A 24,085-nucleotide genomic window follows, 5' to 3' on the forward strand; every position below is an offset into this window, starting at 1 on the left:
GTAGCTAGGATACATGTGACAAGGATTCAACGACGATCACCAGATACGAAGAGTATCGGCTAGAATAGATAAATCCCATGGGGTGAAAGGTAGGTCAGATGGCCCAAATGAAGGGAAAGTAGATTGGCTGGAATGGAGAGAGATAATGGGTGAGAGAAGGAATGCAGACACAGAGAGACTATAGAAAGAGAGGTGATAGAGAGGAAACAGTGGAAGATAACGGGCAAAGTGGGTCATAGAAAGCGAGTTAATGGAAGAGATACCCAAAATTCAAAAAGGGAAAATAGAGTTAGGGCTATAAAACAATGATACAGGACAAGGTAGAAGAATGGACTATTTTAGGTCTTGCAGGAAAAAGATCAAGCCAACAAGCATGGGCTGATTCGTACATATACGAGACTCACAGTCAGGTGACAAAGGGTGGGTTAACTTGAGGGATTATAGTCAGGTAGAAAAAAATTGAAGATGAGAGGAAGGTGTTGCTGGGATTTGAAAATAGAAGCATAATGGAAGCTAAAGAAAAAGAACTTCTAAGTTGGAGAGATAACCAGGTATATGAGGAGGTAAATGATGTTGGACAAAAAAGCTATATCTACAAGATGGATAGTAAACTGAAAAGATAAAAGGGGGAAAGGATATGTAAAGCAAGATTGGTTAGCTAGAGGTTTGAAGAAGAAATGGCTGAGTGGGAAAAGGATGCTCCCACATGCAATGCTGAAAATTTTAAAATTCTGTCTAACCATAATAAAGGTGAAAAATTGGAATGTTATACATTGGATGTCAAAACTGCATATTTACAAGGTGACGAGATACAAAGAGAAGTGTACTTGAAGCCACCAAGGGTAAGATGGTTGGAGGGGATTATGGAAGTTGAAGAAAACAGTCTATGGGCTCAAGGATGCAGCAAAACAATGTATTGGTAAAGTGGTGAAAAAAGTAGTGAAGGAGCTTCAAGGTGAGAGAAGTAGACTAGAACCTTAATATATTCTTTTGGAAAAAAGAACAATAAAATTGGAAGGCATTTTGTGTACACACGTAGATGATTTTGCTACGGAGGAACTGAAGGATTCTTAAAGGAAACGATTGGGAGATTGAAAGGGAAATTGCAAGTAGGAGAACAAGAGAGTAGGTTCAAGTATATAGGAGTAGTAATAGAGCAGAAGGAGAATAGATTTTCCCTTAATCAGTGGGCAGTATATAAATTCCATAAGAGAACCAGAGGCTAGAAGATATACGGGTAATAGAGTGCTAGAACAAAATGAGTTAAACAGAGTACAGATCAGTGGTAGGACAGCTGAATTGGGTATCACTACACACGATGCCAGAAATATCATATGATATTAGCGAATTAAGTAAAGCATTTAAAGAAGGAACAACTCAGGATATGAAGAAACTTATTAAAATTGTGAGAAAAACTAAGAGCGATGATGGGCGAAGTTACAATAAGTGAGATGGAAGAAGAAAGGGTTTATTGGGAAGCCTATGCAGACGCTTCATTTTGGAAACATAGAAGATGGCCATACTCACTGGGTTATATTATTTCTTTGACAGATGGGAAGAGGAGAAGTCCCATATGGTGGAAGTCTAGGAAATACCAGGAGAGGTGGCAAAATCCACCATTGAGGCTGAAGCCCTGAGTGTTGGGGAAGCTGTAGAAGGATTGATATATTTCAAGCATTTGTGGGAAGAGGTAGTAGGAGAGAGAAAATTTAGAAGCCTTGGTTAACACTGATAGTAAAACACTAATGACCGCCATCAAATCGAGCACTGGTGTAAGTAGCAAGAGATTAAAAATAGATTGATTGCTCAATAGGGGAAACCATTGAATCCGGGGAAATAAAGGAGGTGAGATGGATAAAAGGAAAGGAGCAAGTGGCTGATGTATTAACTAAAGCAGGAGTTTCAGGGGAATGTATTAGAAATTATGTAGAGGGTAAAGAGTTGGAGGACGAAGGAAATTAAGAGGGGAATACTAGGTTAGGAAACAGTCGGAGGGGAGGGAGAAAGAGATAAGTGTGATTATATATTGTATAATTGTTATGGGTATAGATAAGTGTGATTATATATTGTATAATTGTTATGGGTATTTTATGCATTGTTGAAATATGGTGGGTGTCCTATATATAGACAACATGTGGTAGATTCTAGAAGGTGTCTGTTGATGTATTTAAGTTGTGTTGTGACGTCATAGGCTGTGACGTCATAGACAAGATGGCGGCGGCGTCGGCAGGATGTAAACAATAACACGGGGGAGTAGAAACAAAGCGTGTTGGTGGTGTGTGGTTGGTAGGGGAGAGCTCTCTGTCTGGTAGGAGTTGTTTTTTGGGTCGTAAGTCTTGTGGGTGCTGGTGTTTTAAGTGATTTCTGGAGTGTACGGAGTTGGAGAAAGCGTACAGGTGGGTAGATTATTCATTTTTTTAGAGAAAGAAAGGAGTTAGGCTAGGCCAAAATTCAAACAGCCCTCTATTGGAATGTTCACTCTGTAGTGGGCTCTTGTACATTTTCAATGAAAGTTGTTTCCTATTATTAATAATAATTCTATTCTTGCTTTTATAGGATCTCTAGAGACCATCCTCTGAAAACCCATCATAACTAATTCACTCCTGCTACATTATATCCTTTCACTTAAACAATTCTGGAAAGGAAAGATTGATAAGTGTTTAAATTTATTGCAATTTCGTTGCAGTAGCGAACACGCTATTAAGCGAAAGTGGTGAAAAAACTTTATACCCACAATAATTACTAATCCTGCAAAAACACCTTGTGGAATTAAAATTCAACACCAACATCGTTCTGAAAACGAATGCTATTTTTACATCAGGAAGGTAGCTAATGCAATGTTTACATTACTACACTACTTGATCATCAATTCAGTAACATTTTACTTTGTTGCGTTACTCATTATAATGATGATTTAATCAAAAGATCACTACTGAAACATATAACCGAACAATAGTATCTGGTCGGTACCAAGCGTAAACATCGATCCGACAAATTAATGTTTACATATAGTCCAACCCTGGTCAAAGAGTTGTTAACCAATTAACTGCAATTTTTCTGTAAATGTGAAGTACTGATGTACTACTTCAGTAAAAAAAAAATACAAAATAAGGAGAAAAAAACTCGTCCTGAAGCTTTCTGCTGAAGCTATTCCATTTCAGTTTGTATTGCAAAGTCTGGTAAATAACCAGCAAAAAATGAATAACTGCTGCCAACACCAGATGTTTACACCAGGCATCACAGACACGGAATGAGCTAATTGACTGTGTTGTTACTAGCCCTCCTGCTAGAGGGTGAGAGACTGGTGTCACCTACACACTTTCGGTGTCGCTAGCTACCGCAAAATTTGAATCTATACTGCTGCAAATAACAGAAACTATAGCTATGTAATTATGTACTGAGTAAGTTGCATAATTAAAAGAAAAAAAATAAGGGTTTTACTTTTTGCGTACAATAGATATTAAAGTGTTTAAGAAAATTTAAAAAAATTGTTTGTGTAACCTTCTGTAATGTGTATTGTGAACGTGAGTAAAACTGGGGTTTGTTTTTATTGTTAAGAGTATTTTAGAGTATATTCTGTTACAATTATGGGAAAATACAGTAGATGATTGCTTTATGCATCAAGTTTCCAGTTGAAAGTGTGATGGTTACTGTTCATAAGCATATTTAGTGTTTACAGTTATGCAGTATTGACAAAGTAGAGGAGGAAGGGTGCGAAGTTGTCGCCGAACACCCTTAAGAGTTTTTACTTGCCCTTATCTAACAGGGATTTGGCTCTAATAATCCAGATAATCAAGAGATTACTATATCAAATCATGATTAACTAAACGAAAACCACTTCCGTCTAATCATGTCAAAAGCTCAAAGGTGAACCTTGAGTGTTCTCATAAACTTACCAATGTCAGAATAGACAACTGTTTCTTCATGTTCTGTAGTTGCAATTACTTCTCCCCAAGGACTGACCATAGTTGTGTGTCCCCAGGCAACATAATTTGAATCTACATCTCGCGCAGGTGAAATTGTTCCTACATACAACTGAAATTATTAGAAAAATAAATAAGTGTGTTAGCAATCGATACATTTATACGTAAAAATCCTTATTGTACGACGTTAGGTAAATGTAACAAAATGTCATATATTTCTATGAAATTAGGCTGTCGAACTAAACACTCGGTTACTTCAGCCACTCAGCACTTAAGACAATGATAAGAGGGAGTTCGTGTGGTTTGACAGAGAGATGAAGCAATCCTGAATATGAGGGAAAAAAAGTACAAAGACCTAATGGTGGAATTGGGAGAAAACCCCAACTGCACTTTTAAGAAACAGATGTTGTGGACAGCAAGATTGAATAAAGTAGGCTGGAATGGAGATAAAGTAAGAGACTAAAAAGTAAATTAAGCCCGGGGCTAAAGGGATACTGCAAACATCTTTCCATAATGCCTCAAGTGCACCCCGGGGAAGTGGGTTGATGGAAACTATCCACCCAAGGGGCAAAATATTATTACGTACAGTAAAACTAACTAAATACATAAAGCACAGATAAAAATAGTACAAGCTTTACCTGTCACAAAATTTCTACTCCTTAAGTTAAATGCACAAATGCTGCTGCATTTGATGTTCAACAGACAGATGGCATCAATTGAACAAAAACACTAGGGCTTAATTTAAGCTTTGCAAACTGCAACAAAATTCCAATGTGATGCAAAATTTACTGCAAATAAAATAGGTATGCTGTACTGTCAAGTGTACCTGGTTATCCAAAGCCCGCCCTCGCTGCAATAATTCCCAGTGGACTGGACCGGTAGTCATATTGAAAGCACCTGGATACAATAGTAACTTGCAACCTGAAATATGAAATTCTTACCTGTAGTTTCACAGAAACAAATTATCTGGCTATCCTATAAATAATGGTAGATAAAAAAATATTTCTAAAATTATTTACAGTGCAACTGGAAGGCTACAGGATGACTGGCTATTTTCATTATTACATATTATTATTAATTAATTAATTTAATACAGCCACAAACTTGCACTCCTTGACTCATACACTCACCCATGATATTTTCTTAAATTAGAACTGAAAATGAAGTGAGATTAGGTTAAACCTAGTCAGTAAAGAGAAAAAGAGACTACATAGAGGGAATTGATGATAAAAGTTGTTCCTCAAACTTTGGGGGGTTAGAGGGGTGCCAGCTCATTGTTCAGTATCACCAAATTCACCAAAAAACACTCAACCTCAAAACTTAAATCCTCATACTGTACCGTATTGTTGGTTAATCTTTTACCTCTATATAACATAAACAGTTGATTATTTACCTAATTCTACAAAATAAGCCCTTTTATAGTGTACAGTACTGCAGTAAACAGCAGTTTTTTTATGTACTGTATACAGTCAAACATCTTTTTTTGTACGTATCTCTAATTGTACATTTCAATTTTCATAGACTTTCTACAAAATTTAGTATCGGTTATTAAACATTTCCTTGGTTTTTGTACACTAGGAAATACTTCATCCAGGGCCCAGAGCATGACCAGGCCCCCGTATCGAGTGCCCAAACAAAGCAGCTCATCTTCTCTCATGAACCATTCTACTTTTTATTAAGTTGTTTTTTTACATATTTATTTGAGTGCAACTGCTAAATAAGCCATCATGGGGCCAAAATAAATGCTAAGTGCACCTCTGTCAAAAAGGCAAGAAACACTACAGAATTTAAGAAAGAACTCATAGTAAGGTGTTGGAGGAAGTTGCATGCCGATCTCAGTGAGAAAATACCTACAACAAGCGCTGCTGTTAGTGAATTTGAGGCCAGCTGAGGCTGGTTTGGAAAATTCAGAAAACAAATGGGCATACGTAATGTCCCTTTAGGGATTAAGGACATGTTTGCAAAGTGGAATGATACAAAAAAAATTTTTGTGGAGAATTATCATCCCAAAAAAAGTTCTAATCCGTGTCTCCAATTTGTTTAATGTCAATGCCATGTTTAACTTTGGGCGAATTTTAAAGAAACACCACAAATAAATGTCTCTGGACAATTTTGTTGTGTGACAGGGCTCCAGTAACTCTCAAGCTGGTCCCAGTGCCAGTAAAAAATGTAAGAGGGAAGTAACTTCAGATAGTGCCAGTAAAAAGAAAGAGAAGTAACCCCAGATAGGTCCTTGATACTGAAGTTCTTCTGGAGGGAGTTTCCCCTTCAAAACAATAACCTCTCCTCCTCCCTCTCCATCTTCCATACGATAACAAGTGCTTTCCATAAAGGTAAAAGTGATCTTCTCATTGTTTTCTGTATGTAAAACTGTGTTCATTCCCTAAAAATGTATTTTTTGTTAATATTTTTGGGGGCGTGGAACGCATTAGTTGTATTTACATTATTCCTTATGGGAATTATTGTTTCTGTTTTCGTACGTTTCTGATTTCGTGGGAGGTTCTGGAACAGATTATGTACGAAAACCGAGGTTCCACTGTATAGGCAATTGAATTTATGAAACATTACTTGATTTAAAAAATATTTAATTGAACATATCACTCACCTTATTCAAAAGTAATGATATCTAATTTGTATACACTTGCACTCAAGTCTTTTGCCCAACGGCTTGGTGATTCTGGACAATAATGATGCAACACAATCAAGCTGGTTCAGTTCTTACCATACAATTAATTGGGATCTGGCATTTGGGAAACATGATTTTTTTTTTACTTTTTTGTCTTTTTATTTTTCAAAAACTTGATTGATATGGTGGAGGTCAATATAGTACCTTAAAAACAGTCCAAGAAAGCAGTGAAATGCTAAAATCCTCTGTGATATCTAACATAAGCTTGTGTTCTGGTACTGCTGCTGCCTCTTTGTCTTTTAAGCACCACCAATGAAACCACTATAGGGAGTGTTCTGGAATTTACCTTTTTACTTCAAAGCTTGAAGACTAGCAGCTTTATAATCTGGGCTGCCCTGATCATAACCCTAATAGCATCAACACAAAACAGAGGCATCAAACACTTCCTGCCTTAAAGCTTGGTACAACTCTCTTTTTAGCAAATAAATTACTTCAGTGGCATTTTTGCCTGAAGAGCAGTTTTGTTGACACTAAAACCTGCTATAGTAACTATTCTTGCTCCTCCATGAGTTTCTTTTTGACAGTACCTAGAAATTCCTTAGCTGCTTCTTGGTTGGCAATAGCTGCTTATCGTGTAATCTTTACGCTAAACAGGCTTAACCTCCTGAAATTATCAAACCAGCCTTTGCTGGCTTTGAAGTGTACAGATCTAGATACTACCTTACAGATTGGTATAGGTTCACAGCCTTTCTTTAAATTATATTTAAGTCTACTGGGATGCATTTTTTACAGCACTCATGCACCCACAGGAAAGTTACTATTTCCACAGAAGAAAGAGAAGCATTCTGCACATGATGCAATTATTACACCTCTATCAATGAGTAACTGGTTCTCCATTGTCTCTCTCTCATCTTTCCCCTCTGGAAACAGAGGTAGAGTACCATTCCATATATAAACTGAATGGACAAGAGTGCAAATTAGCTATCTGATTAGGGATCAGTCTTTTCATTGGTGATGAAGGGAAGCAGGTTCCCCTCCTCTTTTGGCAGGAGGAGAGGAAGACAGACAATACAGAACTTACTGATTGTCTTCACCCATTGTCTCCAATACTTCAGTCTGGGTTCTTACAGCCTGACCGAGTAACTGCATATAAACCCATCCTCAGCAGTCCTGAAGTCCAGCAACTGCTACATCCCATACATGAAGTTTGCTATCAGGCCAAGATGGTGGCATTCGGGTTGGGCGAACCTACCAGCCAGTTCGGTGTGTACCCAGATTTCCTCCTTAATTTGTGTATTTTTCAAAACTGTAACAACTGTTGTATGAAATTTTTTTGTATGTGAGTGCACAATTTTTTTCAAGCTTTTATTAAAACTGATTTGTGTATAAATTACACTATTTTGAAGGTAAATACAGACTAATATGTATATATGTTCATTTAAAAAATGTATGGCCTTGTAATACTTTCCAGATTTTTTAAAATTTCAAGAACACATGTCATCTACTGGTTTACACAAATGGCCACATAGTTTTACATACTTAAACTGTAAACCAATTGATATATATAAACTGGCATAACAACAGCTAAAGTCACTGAAAGCAAAATATTAAAATAAATAAAAATCAAATATAGGCAGTCCCTGGTTATTTGCAATCTAGTTTTATGGCACTTACCTAGTGACAAAAATAGGTGATATCCAGCGCCAATATGCAATGATTTTTGCTTATCGGTGCCAATACATATCTAACAGTGGCGCTGATAACAAAAAATCTGCGATTTTCAGTTATCATCACCACTGTGGGAATGGAACCCCCCCCCCCCCCCCCCCCGATAACCAGGAACTGCCTGTAATGACTCATCAATGATGCTTCATACTTTCTTACCTTTAATCTATAAAACTGTTTAGGTGAAAATAAAATAAAATAACATAAAATAAAATCAATCTAAAAATAAACTTGAATGCAAGAAAAATTCATATTTCATGAAGGCAAGCCTTTAAAAGAAAAATATTCCTGATTTTCTACACCACTTCCTCTCTGAATATCTTAGAAACAGAATAATTACCATCTCCAACACTCTGGGAGGAAATGTACTCAAAGTTCCCCATGACTGGGGCACTCAACCAACAGGAACTCGACTGTCAAGAGGAACCACAACATGGCAACCCACAACATGGCAACACCTACCCTGACATAAAAAACAAGCCATACATTTAACAAGAATGACCAATCCTCAGTCAACGAAATGTATCTACCACCTTCATGGCAAATAATTATACTTCCATGAGAAAGTCTTCTCAGTAATATACAGCATTTTTCTGTTACTAACAGTCAGACCCTGTTGTGTCTGCTGCCAGGGTTCCTCAACTTTCTTCCTGATAACCAGGAAATAATCTCTAAAAGGCAAAAGAATTGCCAAACTGTAGTATACAGGTGCCCAACAAAAATTCATCTGCTGACTTCTGTTAAAAAAAGAAAAAAGAAAAAAAAAGACAGCTATTCTGAAATATCTACAACTGTTGGATGTTTTGGGTTTAAAGCTCTCCTCAAAGCATCCAGTGCACTCCTTAAACTGCTAAGAATAATCAAATTCAATTATTTAAAAGCTCTTTAAGTAATGTTAAACTGCCATGAAGTTCCGCAGTAAAACTAGATACTGCATAACTCGGAGGACATACACTTTTATCCCTTTCATAACAAAACGCCCCAACCCCATGTCAGCATCAGATTTTGAGTCATCTGTATGCATTTATAAAATGTAAATTTATATACTGTTCTAAGTGTTTTACAATGTTAAATGCATGACTTCATCAAATATATCCTTCTTGCGGAGGGAAAATGGTAGTTTCCAAGGAAGAAGAGCTGAACAGCTGAATGATTGTTTTCTCCCAAGGTGAATATTTAATTCACTTGAAATCAGTTTCACTCTAAAAGAAAAAGTGTGTGGTATACTCTAGGATGATCTCTATACAAATGAAAATAAATAAGTTTCCTTCCTGACTAGAAGGCTGGTTAGGGATTCATGGAGTCTCTAGAATCTAAACCAGCTGTGGAGTACTGTTATTTGAAAATGAAGCTCCAGATGAACCTCAAACAAACTCTCAATGGGAAAATTTCAATGCTCCAGTAGCTATTCTCATTCCTGCACTACATAATGAATTCAAACTTTATGTAGGTAAGAGGTAGCTGATGTAAAAACCTCACATTCATACATTAGTTCTAAAAATCCAGTGGTTTATACAATCTATACAATCTTAACAATTGCTTTTTCTGGGCTCAGCTCGTGTCGGCCTATGAAAGTAATCCTTAACATCATTCTTTCTAGGTAAAATTAGCCTAAAATTACCAGAGAAAAACAAAATTAAGAAAATGTCAGTAAAACTGACTCGCTCACTCTTAAAAAGAAGTGTCGGTATGATATAGGGGCGAGTGTGGAACACTACCACGAGACAAACACCAATTAGAACTTCCCTATCAGAATCCCCCCAAGAGAGAGCCGATACCAACGGGCGATGCAGCCTCTACTACTACTACTAGAGGACGCCACGGACAGCAGCGCCCCTAGCGGTCATCCTTAATTTTTAGCACCAGCGACAAGTCGCCCTTTTCTTGTGCTCGTGTTTTTTCTTGGGATTATCCGCTTTGGAATCATGGAACGCTCTGCTATCGCCACGGCTAAGTTAAGTAACTCATAAGTAACATTTTACTGTAATTTTATCTTCCGGGTACCAGTATTTTCCTTTTTATAGGTCAATACGGTTCCTCGGTTGTCTCGTGGCGGCCATGCCGCCTCGTAAGAATTCCCGGTCCTCCATACTGGGACTTCTTGTGCTTATGGGCTTACTTTTTCACATTCATTGTTTACATCGAGTTTTAGCTTGTCCAGCCCTCCTACCATTCTCTTAGCTTGGTATTTAGGGCTATTATTTTTATTTTCGGCCCAGCATCCCGGCTCTTGCTCTACATCGGCTATCGCTGGCTCCGAGTAGGCTTCTGTTTTTCGGAACAGTCTGCCTCCTCCTGGGCTTCTTTCTCTTTTACTAACAGTGTCTCTTCCCCCTTTCGATATATGATTTATTTAGGGTGTTAGGCTTAGCCTAGGTGCTTGTTCCACATGTTGGTACAGCTTGGTTCACGTGGCCCTACCACGGTTGTGTTGCTCGTGGCCTAGGCCACTTGCGGTCACGTGTACTATAGCACCTTACCCTGCCCCTTCCCTCCCTCTCTGATGTAGGGAGGAGCTGGGGGACCCCTTGGTTGTCATAACAACCTCATCGCCTTCTCTCACACTCTCGGAGGTGCCGGGGGGTTCCGCCAGCAGGGGGTATAGGGCGACCACTATAAGGTACCGGGTCTCCATACGGGTAGTTGGTGAGGTGGGGAGGAGTAGGCCATCCCTCCCCCCTTTTTCCTCGCTCTCCCGCCGTGTTTCGCCGGGACCTCCATCCCCCCCTCCCCTTTACTCAGCCACCTCCCTTATGATACGAAAGGAGCTTCCGTCGCAGCCGGGGCCACCCCTTTGGTTATAGTATATTGGCTCCGCTAGCGGGCAGGGTGGGTGCTATGGATGGTCGGATTGCTTGCCTACTATATCCTTATATCTCTCCCCCGCTACCGGAAGGGAGCTTACCCTTACCTACGCACTCTTCTAGTAGACGGGTGGAGAGAAGTTGTTTTAATGTTGTTATTTTGCTACTTTAAGGATATATACCCTATTATAAGATATTTTACAATGAATTGTGTATTATTATGTTCATTTTATCAACCATCCCCGCCATTATCCGTCGTGGTTTCCATTACCACCACTCCTAGTTGGTTGATTCTTGTGCCTCCGCCACTGGCGGAGCCATAGCTATCTTCCAGCCTGGTTACCACACGTATTTTAGCGGGGCTCTGGTTTTATCTAACTTTATCGCTCCGGCACCAGCGGAGCATATGTTAGGCTGTAAGTGTTTACTCTGTACTCATGTACGTTTTCACTTACAGGCTACCAACTGCCAGGTCCTCGCCTGTAATGCGACGCTGTATGACCCCTGTGGACATGACGAGTGCAGGTCTCACGCCCCGTGTGCCACTTCGTACAACGAGTCGATCGTATGGCACCCCGAGGCCTGCGCTATATGCTACGGACCTGGTAGCTCAGCTGGGGATGGGGTAAGTCCATTATGAGGTTACTTATGAATTTACTAACAACCTCTAGTTCGTAAGTTTGTTAACCCTGTCCGCAATTGGTAGCTAATCCAGCCTTTCTTTCAGGCTAGCGGTGTGAGGGAAGTCGCCCTCGCCACCCTAAAGAAAAGCGGGTGGGCGGCTTTGGGAAAAACGCCGCCAAGGGCCAGCCCTACATTCTGGATAGGAAGCTGGCCATCCAGATCTTCCCTGCGGGCAAGTCGACGGGCTACGTCGACCCCTTGTCCGCCGCCCCCGTGATAGCCGCCATCCAGCAAGAACTCCAGAATTCGTTTGGGGTCGTAGCCTCCAGGAGTCAGTCCCGGACGTCGCCGCCCTGGACCTGAATCTCGAGACCGATGCGGTAGTAAGTGAGGATTTGTTGGTTGAGGTAGGTTTGTCGGGCGCCCAAGGTCTTTCCTTGGGCGCTCCTGGGTCTTCTCCTGTCCCTTCTTCTTCCGCCTCCTTCCAAGGCTTTCCGGGATCCGAGATCCCTAGCCGCACTCCCCCCCGCTCTCTCTGTACCTCCTAAGGAGAAGGGAAAGAGAGAACCGAAGACCTTGTCTAAGACGACTTCTAGGAAGTCGTCTTCGTCTTCTTCGGCCAGGAAGTCATCGACTTCATACGCCGACGAGCGGTGAAGGCTAAAGCCGAGCTCTTCCCAGTCGAAGAGCTCCAGAAGCAAGGCTTCGAAGGAGAAGGCTCGCGCTACCTCAGAGTCGCTGCCTTCTCCCGCTTCCGCTGCCCCCTCTCCGGCTATGCCTGGCAGGCAGGGGTAGCAAGCACCAGCTCCTGCGTTCCCTCTCCTGTCTCATCAGGAATGATGGAGCAGGTAGGAGCGATGGTGGGTTCCCAAATTTCAGCTTGGGGAACACGTTTTGAGCAAGATGTTCGCGCAATTGTTCGAGGCAGTCCTTGTCTCAAACTGGACAGGACGGTTCCAGGAACTATCTGAATAGGATGAGAGAGAATGAGGATCGCGGGTAGCTGGGCTATCTCAGGGCTCCTCCCCCAGTCTCCCCTGCTTCTAGCACGGGGATTCTCCAACTTCCGCCTTACGACTCCTTGCCAGCTTTCTCTATGGACAATCCATGGAGAGTAGCGGCCTATGCTCCTTTTAAGGACGGGATGATTTCGATCCCGGAGTTTGGCACTCGAAGGATTGAGGACTTGCGAGTTCTATCCTCCGGGTCTGTCACAGCCTTTCATCGGGTATGCTAGGCTGACGCGAACAGCTCTTACGAGAGAGGACAAGATCTCGAAGGAGTCAGTCCTCTACAGTAGAGATCACGCCCAAACGGGAATGGGTTCACTGCCTTGAGGACTGGGAGTGTACTAATACTAGACTCCAGGCCTATAAGAGCCCCCTTCACGTATTTTCGCGACGGAAGAGGAGGTCTCTCTTCCGTTCGCCACGAAATTGGTGGAGAAGCTAAGGCTTCAGGCGAGTCCTCAAGGATGAGCCCGTTCCACAGTTGACGAGAGTCGGAGTCTACTTCTCCACTCTTCCCCGCCTTGCGGAGAGTTATGGGAAAACCTGCCAGCTACTTTCACGCTGGGTAAACTCAAGCCGGACTGCGCTATGGACCAGTTCGGTGAGAAGTTACCTAGGCTGCCGGATTCCTAATTAATCCAGGCAGAGTTCGATGCGCGAACTAGGTTTGGCAGGTCCCTTAACTCTCTTATCGTTACGGAAATGGCTGCTCTTTCATACGCTAACGAACCGCTGTTCAAGATCCTGGCGAAATCGCAGTTTCAGACGGTTCTGTTAGACGCTTTTGACTTCTTCCAAGCCAGGAGGAACTGTCGGAAGCATGTTCTTCAAGAGTGCACTATCAGGCACGAGCCTAATAGATCTCTTGGCTGCGAGCATGTGGGGAGCGGATCTCTTCCCAGAGTCCGCAGTGAACGAAGTCCACCACGAAGCTGCTAGACTCAACCAGAGCCTTAGAGCTAGGTGGGGTATTTCCTCTAAGAGGAAACAGGAATCCGTTCCCACAGCTGGCAAGAAACCAAAGAAGGCTGGTAAGAGGTTTCCAGCCATATAAAAAACTCCAGCATCAGCAGCAGTTTGTGCAGGCAGTCCCAGTTACCCAACAGGGACAACCTGCTACATCTAAGCAAACCCAGCCTTTCCTCCTGGTGCCCCAGCAATCGCAACCTTCGACTTCCTACGCTATCTCGCCTGCCTTTAACCCTGCTTATGAGGCTCAAGGCTACTCTCAACCGAGGGTTAGGGCGAGAGGTTACTTCGTCACCGTGGCGCAGGAAGGGGCACAAGGAGTAAGCAGTTCAGAGGGGGAGGGCGGTGAGGCCAACCCGCCCATCAGCAATGAGGCTCCCCAGGTAGGAGGGAGGCTGTTCCTCTTCCGCCACAGGTGGGGGTTCAGCAATTGGGCACAGAGCATAGTGTCCAAAGGATTAGGCTGGAGCTGGATCCAAGATCCTCCTCCAATCAAATCATTTCACCAGATACCGTCAAAGGAATTGATAGATTACGCGGAAGAACTCCTTCAGAAAGGAGCCATTGCGAGAGTCAAACATCTAAAATTTCAAGGTCGCTTATTCAGCGTGCCAAAGAAAGGCTCAACAAAAAGAAGGGTAATCTTAGACTTGTCAAAGCTAAACTCTTTCATTCGCTGCGACAAGTTCAAGATGCTTACCCTCTAGCAAGTAAGGACCTTACTTCCGCGTGGAGCCGTCACATGCTCCATCGATCTTACAGACGCATACTATCATATCCCTATAGCCAGGCACTTCCGCCCATTCCTAGGATTCAGGCTAGGAAATCAAACATTCTCATTCAAAGTGATGCCCTTCGGTCTGAATGTAGCCCCCAGGGTATTCACAAAGATAGCAGAAGTGGTTGTACAACAATTGAGAGCTCAGGGAATCATGGTAGCGGCATACCTCGACGATTGGTTGATCTGGGCATCAACAGTCGAGGAATGTCTCAAAGCTACCAAAAAGGTAGTTCACTTTCTGGAACATCTGGGGTTCCAGATAAAACAAAACGAAATCCAGACTTATTCCGGAATCTCGTTTTCAGTGGCTAGGAATCCAATGGGATTTGTCCTCCCACAATCTATCAATTCCAGTGGTCAAACGGAAGGAAATAGCAAAATCTGTCAGGCAATTTCTCAAATGCAAACAAACGTCAAGAAGAAACCAGGAGAGAATCCTAGGGTCTCTTCAGTTTGCGTCGGTAACAGATATCCTTCTGAAAGCAAGGCTGAAAGATATAAATCGAATTTGGCGGTCAAAAGCAAACTCCAAATATCGAGACAAGTTGTCAGTAATTCCACAGATCCTCCGCAACCAACTACGGCCGTTGTCAAAAGTAAAGAACTTAGCCAAGAAAGTACCCCTTCAATATCCCCTCCCAGTGTTAACCATTCACACGGATGCATCCCTGTCCGGGTGGGGGGGATACTCTCAGTTCAAACAGGTTCAGGGGGACTTGGTCAGTTCAATTTCGCCAGCTCCACATAAACGTGTTGGAAGCAAATGGCAGTATTTCTTACTCTGAAGAGACTGCTTCCCCCGAAGAAGTCTCATCTAAGGCTAGTTTTGGACAGTGCAGTGGTAGTTCATTGCATCAACAGAGGAGGGTCCAAATCCAAGCATGTGAACCATGTCATGATAGCCATCTTTGCATTAGCAAGCAAACACAAATGGCATCTGTCTGCCACTCACTGGCAGGAGTAAGAAATGTGATAGCAGACGCCCTGTCCCGGTCAGTTCCTCTGGAATCAGAGTGGTCTCTGGACGTCGGGTCATTCCAGTGGGTAAGCCGGAGAGTCCCAGGTCTCCAAGTGGATCTCTTCGCCTCACAAGCGAACCACAAGCTCCCTTGCTATGTGGCCCCCAACCTGGACTCTCTGGCTTATGCCACGGACGCCCTGTCGTTGGATTGGAATCAGTGGAGGAGAATTTATGTTTTTCCTCCAGTGAATCTTCTCTTGAAAGTCCTAGACAAACTAAGGTCTTTCAAAGGGATAGTAGCTCTGATTGCACCGGACTGGCCCAAGAGCAACTGGTATCCTCTTCTTTTGGAATTGGGTCTCCGACCTCAACGGATCCCCAATCCCAAACTATCACAATCAGTACAAATGAGGACTGTGTTCGCTTCCTCAGGAACTCTCCAGACCCTAACTTTATGGACTTCATGAAGTTTGCGGCTAATAAAGATGCTGACATTGATCCACAGAATATTCTCTTCCTAGAAATCAGATAAGAGAGAGTCAACCATTAGACAATATGACTCGGCTGTTAAAAAATTAGCATCTTTCTTGAGAGAATCGAACACTACAACCATGACAGTTAATTTGGCTATATCCTTTTTCAGATCCTTATTTGAAAAAGGTTTAGCAGCTAGCACGATTACCACTCATAAGTCGGCTTTGAAGAAAATCTTTCAAGTAGGTTTTCAGATAGATTTGACTGAATCTTATTTCACATCTATCCCTAAAGCCTGTGCTAGACTTAGACCTTCTCAGAGGCCTACTACAGTTTCATGGTTCTTAAATGATGTCCTCAAACTAGCTTCAGATACTGACAACTCATCTTGTACATTCATAATGCTCCTGAGGAAGACACTATTCTTATTAAGCCTAGCCTCAGGAGCTAGGAATTTTCAGAACTGTCGGCTCTATCCAGGGATGCGGGTCATGTGGAATTCCTCCCATCAGGAGAAGTTCTACTTGCTCCGGATCGTAGCTTTTTAGCCAAAAATGAAGATCCTCTTGCAAGGTGGGCTCCTTGGAAGGTTATCCCACTTCCACAGGATCCTTCTCTCTGCCCAGTATCAACTCTTAGAGCCTTTCTATCTCGCACTTCTTCTAGAATCCTCGGGTGCTCTCTTCATGAGAGAAAAAGGTGGTACTTTATCAGTTAAAGGCATTAGACAGCAAATCCTTTACTTCATAAACAAGCCAACCCTGAGTCATTCCAAAAGCACATGATATCAGGGGAGTAGCCACCTCAATTAATTATTTCCAACATATGAACTTTGAGGATCTTAGAAAGTATACTGGATGGAAAATCCCCGACAGTCTTTAAACGGCATTATTTTAAAGTCCTTGGAATCTTTAAAGTTTTTCAGCAGTAGCAGCGGGAAACATAGTTTTCCCCTGATACTGCTTAGTAGTTGTAGTATTGATCCAGGTCTCCTTTCTACCTACCCCAACCAACATGCCTCAACCTATCGTCAGGCTACTCAACATCATAGCCTTAGCCGTTGTGTCTTATAGTGGTTTGTCCCTTATTTTTTTGCTAGGGACAACCACCCTTGTACTGATATGTACTTCAGTGTTCCTACCCTTATTTTATGCTAGGGTAGGCCACAATATGTTTGTATAAATTCTCCATTGGGTTTGTGATAAGTTTCACTCACAATGTGTTTGTATATATTTGAATTAATTGTGTTAATTGTATTAATGATGGACTTGAGTGTACCTACCCTTATTTTTTTTGCTAGGGTAGGACACATATATGTATATAATTGTAATTATATTTTCTAATTAAGTAAATCCAAAAATTTCCTTATTTTACATGCATATTTATAATTTTTATTATCTACCATTTAAGTACTTTAAGTTTACTAACATTCTGTTATTGATTATTATAATAAGTTAGTTTAATTTTTGTGCTTATTTTTGTATGCTGTATCTGATTTACTTATATTATATCCATCATTTTAATCTGTTTTTCATTATTTTCCTTTTCCATCTTGTCTGTTTCTCTGGTACTCTTTCATAGGCCGACACGAGCTGAGCCCAGAAAAGGGATTTTGACGAAGGAAAAATCTATTTCTGGGTGATTGGCTCGTGTCGCCCTATGAAACCCATCCCTTTTTTATGGTTTGTTCTCCCCCCCCTTGCAGGACAAGATGTATTTATGTTTTAATTAAGGATGACCGCTAGGGGCGCTGCTGTCCGTGGCGTCCTCTAGTAGTAGTAGTAGAGGCTGCATCGCCCGTTGGTATCGGCTCTCTCTTGGGGGGATTCTGATAGGGAAGTTCTAATTGGTGTTTGTCTCGTGGTAGTGTTCCACACTCGCCCCTATATCATACCGACACTTCTTTTTAAGAGTGAGCGAGTCAGTTTTACTGACATTTTCTTAATTTTGTTTTTCTCTGGTAATTTTAGGCTAATTTTACCTAGAAAGAATGATGTTAAGGATTACTTTCATAGGGCGACACGAGCCAATCACCCAGAAATAGATTTTTCCTTCGTCAAAATCCCTTTAATCTGCACCCCAAGATGTTTGCAATAAAACCTTCAAAAATTTCATAGCTTTAGAGCACTTAGTCAAATGAGATGACCATGAAAATTTATTATCAAATATATTAGTCCAAGGAATTTTGTTTCTGTGACACAAGGAATTCCTTGAACATAAGTACACATCAGAGTCTGAGTGGACTCCTCTTAAACAACAGAAACAAACTATTGTGGTCTTTATTGTTGAAAATTTAAAACCATGCATCTCAGCCTATCTCACTACTTCATTATAATGGCAATTTGTAAGTGTATCTCAGCCACTACCATCCTTGCTGGGTTATATTCTGAGGATAAGGAGTGTATTCTCTTGGCCAAGGAACACCCAAGTTACCCAGCACTCTTTCCTGCAATGAAATACAGATAGAAGGAAGTCATTCTTCCAATTTTTGCTATAATGTCTTGACAATTCCACTGAATAACATAAGTTATTTTTATTAATGTTTAGAACCCTAATATTAAGGTTCTGTAGTCCTCAGTTTGTGATTTCTCTTTTTCTCATGGATGGTATGGGAGAATTTATTTTCTTTTTTTTGTAGAAGATTTCTGGATGGTCTTGAAAACATTTTAGGAAACAGCAACATGTGAAGCTGATGGAGAATTTTCTGGTATGGGGGTTGTGAGAAGGGCCTCATGCTCCTCTATCCTGGAAGGTATATAAGTACTGTCCTTTGGACTTTGGAAAGACCAAAGAACATGATGCACCCTTAATGCCATAGGTGGACCCACAGAGAATCCAACATAGATGAGGCAAGGACTTGAAGGCCCATTTAGGAGATGTACATTTATCCTTTGAGGGATTCCTGAAATCTTCTTGCCTTACACTCTGAGTTTCACTCAATGATAATGTCACTGAATCATCACCGAGAATGCTTGTTACCAGAGTCATACTTCCATCACCAGTAGTTTTATTACAGGAAATTTTGGGCACTCCTTCCTCAGGGAATACTTTCAGTGAAGGTACCAGCAACCTTCAATTTTGCTTCATGGAAACAGACTCTGGGTAGCATGAAAAAGTTGGGCTTGTAAGATTAAATGTCTGATTTTTCTTTTTCTGTTGTTAGGTTAGTGGGAAAAGGCAATTTTGAAGCTGGAGCATTTTGCTTTTTAGTGGTTGTGTAACTTAATTAATGTTTCTCTTTTTTATTGCAGTTTGGTGGATAACAATGAGTAAGTGCTCCCTCTCATCTGGATACCTGTTCTGGAATGGTTGCCCTGCTTCATTGCAATTATTGCAGATTAGTCAACTGTTGTATTGTCATGAGTGGAATAAGGAAGGACATAAATAATAGTATTTTTATCGAACATTTCTATTGGGATTGAGGAAACTTAGGATAAAGAATATATTATATAAACTATGTACTACAGGCAGTCCCTGGTTGTCAGCGGACTCTGTTAATGGTGACCCGGTTTTATGGCGCTCGTCTACCACCATAAAATCAGCGATTTATGGTGCCATAACAGACTAAGTTTTGGTTATCAGCACCATAAGCAGCCGATAATGAGTTATGGCGTAATAACATACCTAACATAGGCGCAATTAACCAAAACTTGGCACCATAGAGCGATAAATCGCTGAGTTTCGGTTAATGGTGGTTTTTGTTTATCAGCACCCCGCCGAGAATGGAACCCCCATCAATAACCGTGGACTGCCTGTATACTGAATTGTCTTGGGATGCAGTTATTCCCAGTGGGAATAGATTGTATAAAACATAGAACGTGATCAACGGATGAGAAATATATAGAAAGGAAATTAGAAGGAAAACCTTGTGAGATGAACAGTTATGTGAATCAGGTTAAAGTAAAGGTGTATACAGTGTTCCCCCGTATTCGCAGGGGATGCGTACCAGACACCCCCGTGAATAGTTGGAACCCCTATAAAAATGCTGAAAACCTCCTATTTTGTTAGTTAAAACTCAAGAAAAACCCACTAAAAATTTTCATACCTGGTTTTTTAATTGTTTTATCACAAAAAGTGCATTTTATGATGAAATTGATAAAAAAACCAGGAATTTGTGGATATTTCTCATAGAAAAATACCGCAAATTTCCCACGAATAATGTGGGGAAATGTTCCCAAGAGAAATCCGCGAATGTGTGAGTCCGCAAATCCGAACGCAAATAGGCTACAGGGGGTCCACTGTACCTATTAAGTCAGTACTGAGGAATCCCAAATAGACATGATAAAATGTGCATTTACCTAACCTGTCTGTGGTCACATCAAGAAATAGTATCATATGAAAGAGAATTAAGGGTAGAGCTCATAGAAACTTAGTTACAATAGAAGGGACAATTCTGTGGGGTAACATTAAGGAGATTAAGATTAAGGAATTAGGTTTAGATTCTTAGGTGGTTAGGGTAATATTAGGTAATATCAAGTAATATCAAGTAATATTATGGAGTGAAGAGAATAGGTGTTGATGAGAAAATCAGTTTTTGTACTGTAAGATTAAAGTTAGAAGGATTACTGTAGAATTAAAGTTAATAAATTAGGTTATGGAGAGCCAGAGTTTTATTTAAGAATCCTTCCAATTGGTCCCCATTAATATCCTGCTCCACTTGTGTAATGAGCCCCTACATAATTTTTGGCACCCAACATGGGGCCCTTTGATGGCAAAGTAAGAGTGGGGTACATAATTGGAGATGATGGAAGGTTTTGGGCCAGGTGAGGGGAGCAAGATTTGAACCAGCAGTTAGACAGGCTAATGTGCACAGTGATTAATATGCAGGATCAATTGGACAAAACCAAGGAAGAGTGGAGGTGTTGTATAAGAAAATGTGTAAGATGGCAAAGAAAGTGGCTGTACTGGGTAGGACTGAACCCGGTGTTAGTAAGGGAAGTGAGGGAGCTCAGACAAAAGGTGCAAAGAGAGAGATCTTGACTTTCAAATTTTATTTTTTTAACTTTTTAATATTTGTTTATTCGTCTGTTTACTTGCTGCAACATATAGTTCACAATCTGTACCTTTGGGTGTCTCTTTTTAAGTGAGTCCGATAGCATATTCTTTTTGATTGACTCTTTACTAATCTCAGGAAGTACAATATAGTTCCCTAAATGCTGTTCATACGAATTAACTTTACCATCTTTACCATATGGGAATGGTTTGGGGGTACTTCTTCACTTTCTATTGCTTGTAGTGGAAATTTCTGTCCCTAGTTGAGTTTAATTTTGATTCATCAGCAACCTCTAGATGCCCCCCCCCTCTCTCTCTCTCTCTCTCTCTCTCTCTCTCTCTCTCTCTCCTCTCTCTCTCTCCTCTCTCTCTCTCTCTCTCTCTCCCCCATACCTATAGACTCAGAATGGGCAGATGTAACAAGCGGAGTTCCTCAGGGTTCTGTCCTTGCCCCTCTCTTGTTTTATATATATATTAATGACATTGATGTAGGCTTAACTAGCAGGATAGCCAAATTTGCAGATGGCATCAAACTAGGTGTAAATGCAGCAGACGCAGATGCAGTGGAAAGTTTAAGAAATTACCTAATGAGAATAGGAGAGTGGTAAAAAAAATGGCAAATGCCTTTTAACGTGGATAAGTGTAAAGTGTTACAAATAGGAACAAACAACCCTCATGACAGCTACATGCTGCTTAGGAATGACATAAATAGTGTAGAACAAGAGGAGGACCTTGGAGTCATTATTACCAAGGACTTAAAATCCACAAAACAGTGCACAAAAGCTGAAAAAGAAGGCACAGAAACTAGTGGGATACATAAAGAGGCAGTTCAAATACAGAAACAAGGAAACAGTGCTGCAGCTCTACACATCAATAGTTAGAACTCATCTTGAATATGCAGCACAGTTTTGGTCACCAACACTAAGAAAAGACATAAATAGATTAGGAGTACAAACAAGAGCCACAAAGTTAATTCCATCCATCAGGCAAATAGGTTACCGAAGACAACTAGAGTGTCTGAACATGTATGAGTTAGAAACATGACGATTGCAAGGTCAACTAATAGAAAAATTTAAAATACTGAAAGGCATAACAAAATACAGTAACCTATTTACATTAAACAATAACCAGACAAGAAATAATGGATGGAAACTAGAACTTAAGAGATACAACACATCCCATTGTGGGAACTTCTTTACTTACAAGATATGTGACACATGGAATAAACTGCCACCAGATGTTGTAAACAGCAACAGTGTGTAAGAGTTCCTTGCTTGACAAAATCATTAGGACACTGTGAATGCACAGTAAAACCTCCTCCTAGAGATAAGTGAGCACACGTCTCCTCGGATGGACTAACAAGTCTTTGAGACATCCTAATCCTTGTAACTCCTCCCACTAAATAACTCTAAGAACTGATTGGTGGAATTTGTGCTAACAGAGTAAGAGCTCCCCACCCCCCACCATTTAGTAAACACTGTTACATATAATTTTTTTAAGTCTCTTAAGAAGGTGTAACAGGTAGACTTGTTTGCAACTGTACCTAGCAATGTTGGGAGAGTAATTTTCATGATAGATACTTGAAATATCCATACATGAAGGTCTCGGCCCAGAAAGGAGGATGAGTAGATGACTTTTCCCCTTACTATCAGGGATACAACAGAGGATGGTAGTGGAATTGTTATCTGAAAGGATTATCTATACAGGCAGTCCCCAGTTATCAGCGGGGGTTCCGTTCTTGAAGTGTGCCAATATGTGAAAACCGCCATTAACCCCTTCAGCACTGGGACGTACATGTGTACGTCTTTTATGGTACAGTAATAAAAGACCGGGACGTACGCGTGTACGTCTTTCGTCCCTCCTCGAAAAGCAAAGCGTTTTCTTCAGCTTGGATGGTTTCCAGACACAGTATTGTGTACGAGAGAGGTGCTGAAGCTCCACCCACAATTCATTCTAACCAATGAGCGTCCGATGGACGTCGTGACGTCATTTTCATATGGGATATTAGGAGGGGTACTGGCCAACATATGCCAGTGCGCCTCAAGCTATTATCTGGGAAGGATGATTACGATTTTGTCCGTAATCCATGTAGATTTGAATTCTAAACCTTTTTCCCTTTTGATTGCAGTTATTTTATGTTTTTTTTTCAGTATCATGTCAGATGATAGTGTTTCAGAGTCAGGGTCTGAGTACCTGCCAAATCTATCAGATGATGATTATAGTGATCATTTCTTAAGAGGTTGACAGTGACAAAGAGTGTTTGGAAGACATTGAACCTCTTGTCGATGAAGGCTGGCGGTTCATAACTGATCCATCTTGTGACTTGCGCCCAGACCCAGCCCCCCTGATTCACGGAGGGTGGTAATAGGATTCCTGCTTACACACCAGATTTCACCTGCTTACGTGATGCATTTTTTTTTCCTTTTTTGTGGTGATGTAATTGACAAATTGTGTGAATGATGTATAGCTCCTGGCAGAGTAGTAACTTTCATTCAACAGGAAAGCGTAAGGTGCAAAGGACTTCTATGCTAGGCCTGTTACTCGTGATGAGATGTGTTTTTTTATAGCTTGCTGATGAAATGGGGGTGAATAAACTGCCCCATATGTATATACGTAATTGAGGTCACGAGATGCTGTTGCTTTTATTTTATCATATTTATTATTATTACTATTATTATTGTTTTATTATTATTATTGCCAGTGCCGTAAACATTCATTGATGTATACGCTGTTTTTGTATGAAACCTAGGAATAACTGTTTCAGTAAGAAAACTAGTACTGCTATTACCACTACTACTATTTTACTACTACTTTACTACTTTTTCTGCTACTTTATTTCTATTACTTTACTACTATTTCTACTACTTTATAACAGTTCCTACTTCTGCAATTACTTTTTCCACTAAATATTCCTATTTTTCCCGATATTCTTACTATATTTTTTGTAATTTTTTGACAATGGGTAAAAAATATTCATTGATATCCATACACACAATGTTTTCACATAAGAATGTAAAGGAAAAATATGCAATAACATAAAATTTAGAGGGAGCCAGTAATGATTGATACTCGCGGTCGACAGGGGGTCTCATGCAGTATGCAAGCATTTGCAGCAATGCAGCAGGCCAGTGGCGAAGGGTTAATCAAAACTCAGCGATTTATGGTGCCATAATGGCGCTTATGGTGCTGATAACCA

The 24,085-nt window shown here is 40.8% G+C and overlaps 1 protein-coding gene across 1 annotated transcript in view; it reads right to left on the reverse strand.

The window, feature by feature from the left end:
• Positions 1-24,085, reverse strand: part of LOC135206282 (omega-amidase NIT2-like) — a 144,097-nt gene that overhangs the window by 49,459 nt on the left and 70,553 nt on the right. The window contains exons 6-7 of the mRNA XM_064237702.1: positions 4,750-4,844; positions 3,897-4,035 (exon numbers count right to left, since the gene is read on the reverse strand). Coding sequence (XP_064093772.1) covers positions 3,897-4,035; positions 4,750-4,844 — 234 coding nt within the window. The remainder of the gene's footprint in view (positions 1-3,896; positions 4,036-4,749; positions 4,845-24,085) is intronic.

Source organism: Macrobrachium nipponense, chromosome 29 (genome assembly GCF_015104395.2).
Source record: "Macrobrachium nipponense isolate FS-2020 chromosome 29, ASM1510439v2, whole genome shotgun sequence".
Lineage (NCBI taxonomy): Eukaryota > Metazoa > Arthropoda > Malacostraca > Decapoda > Palaemonidae > Macrobrachium > Macrobrachium nipponense.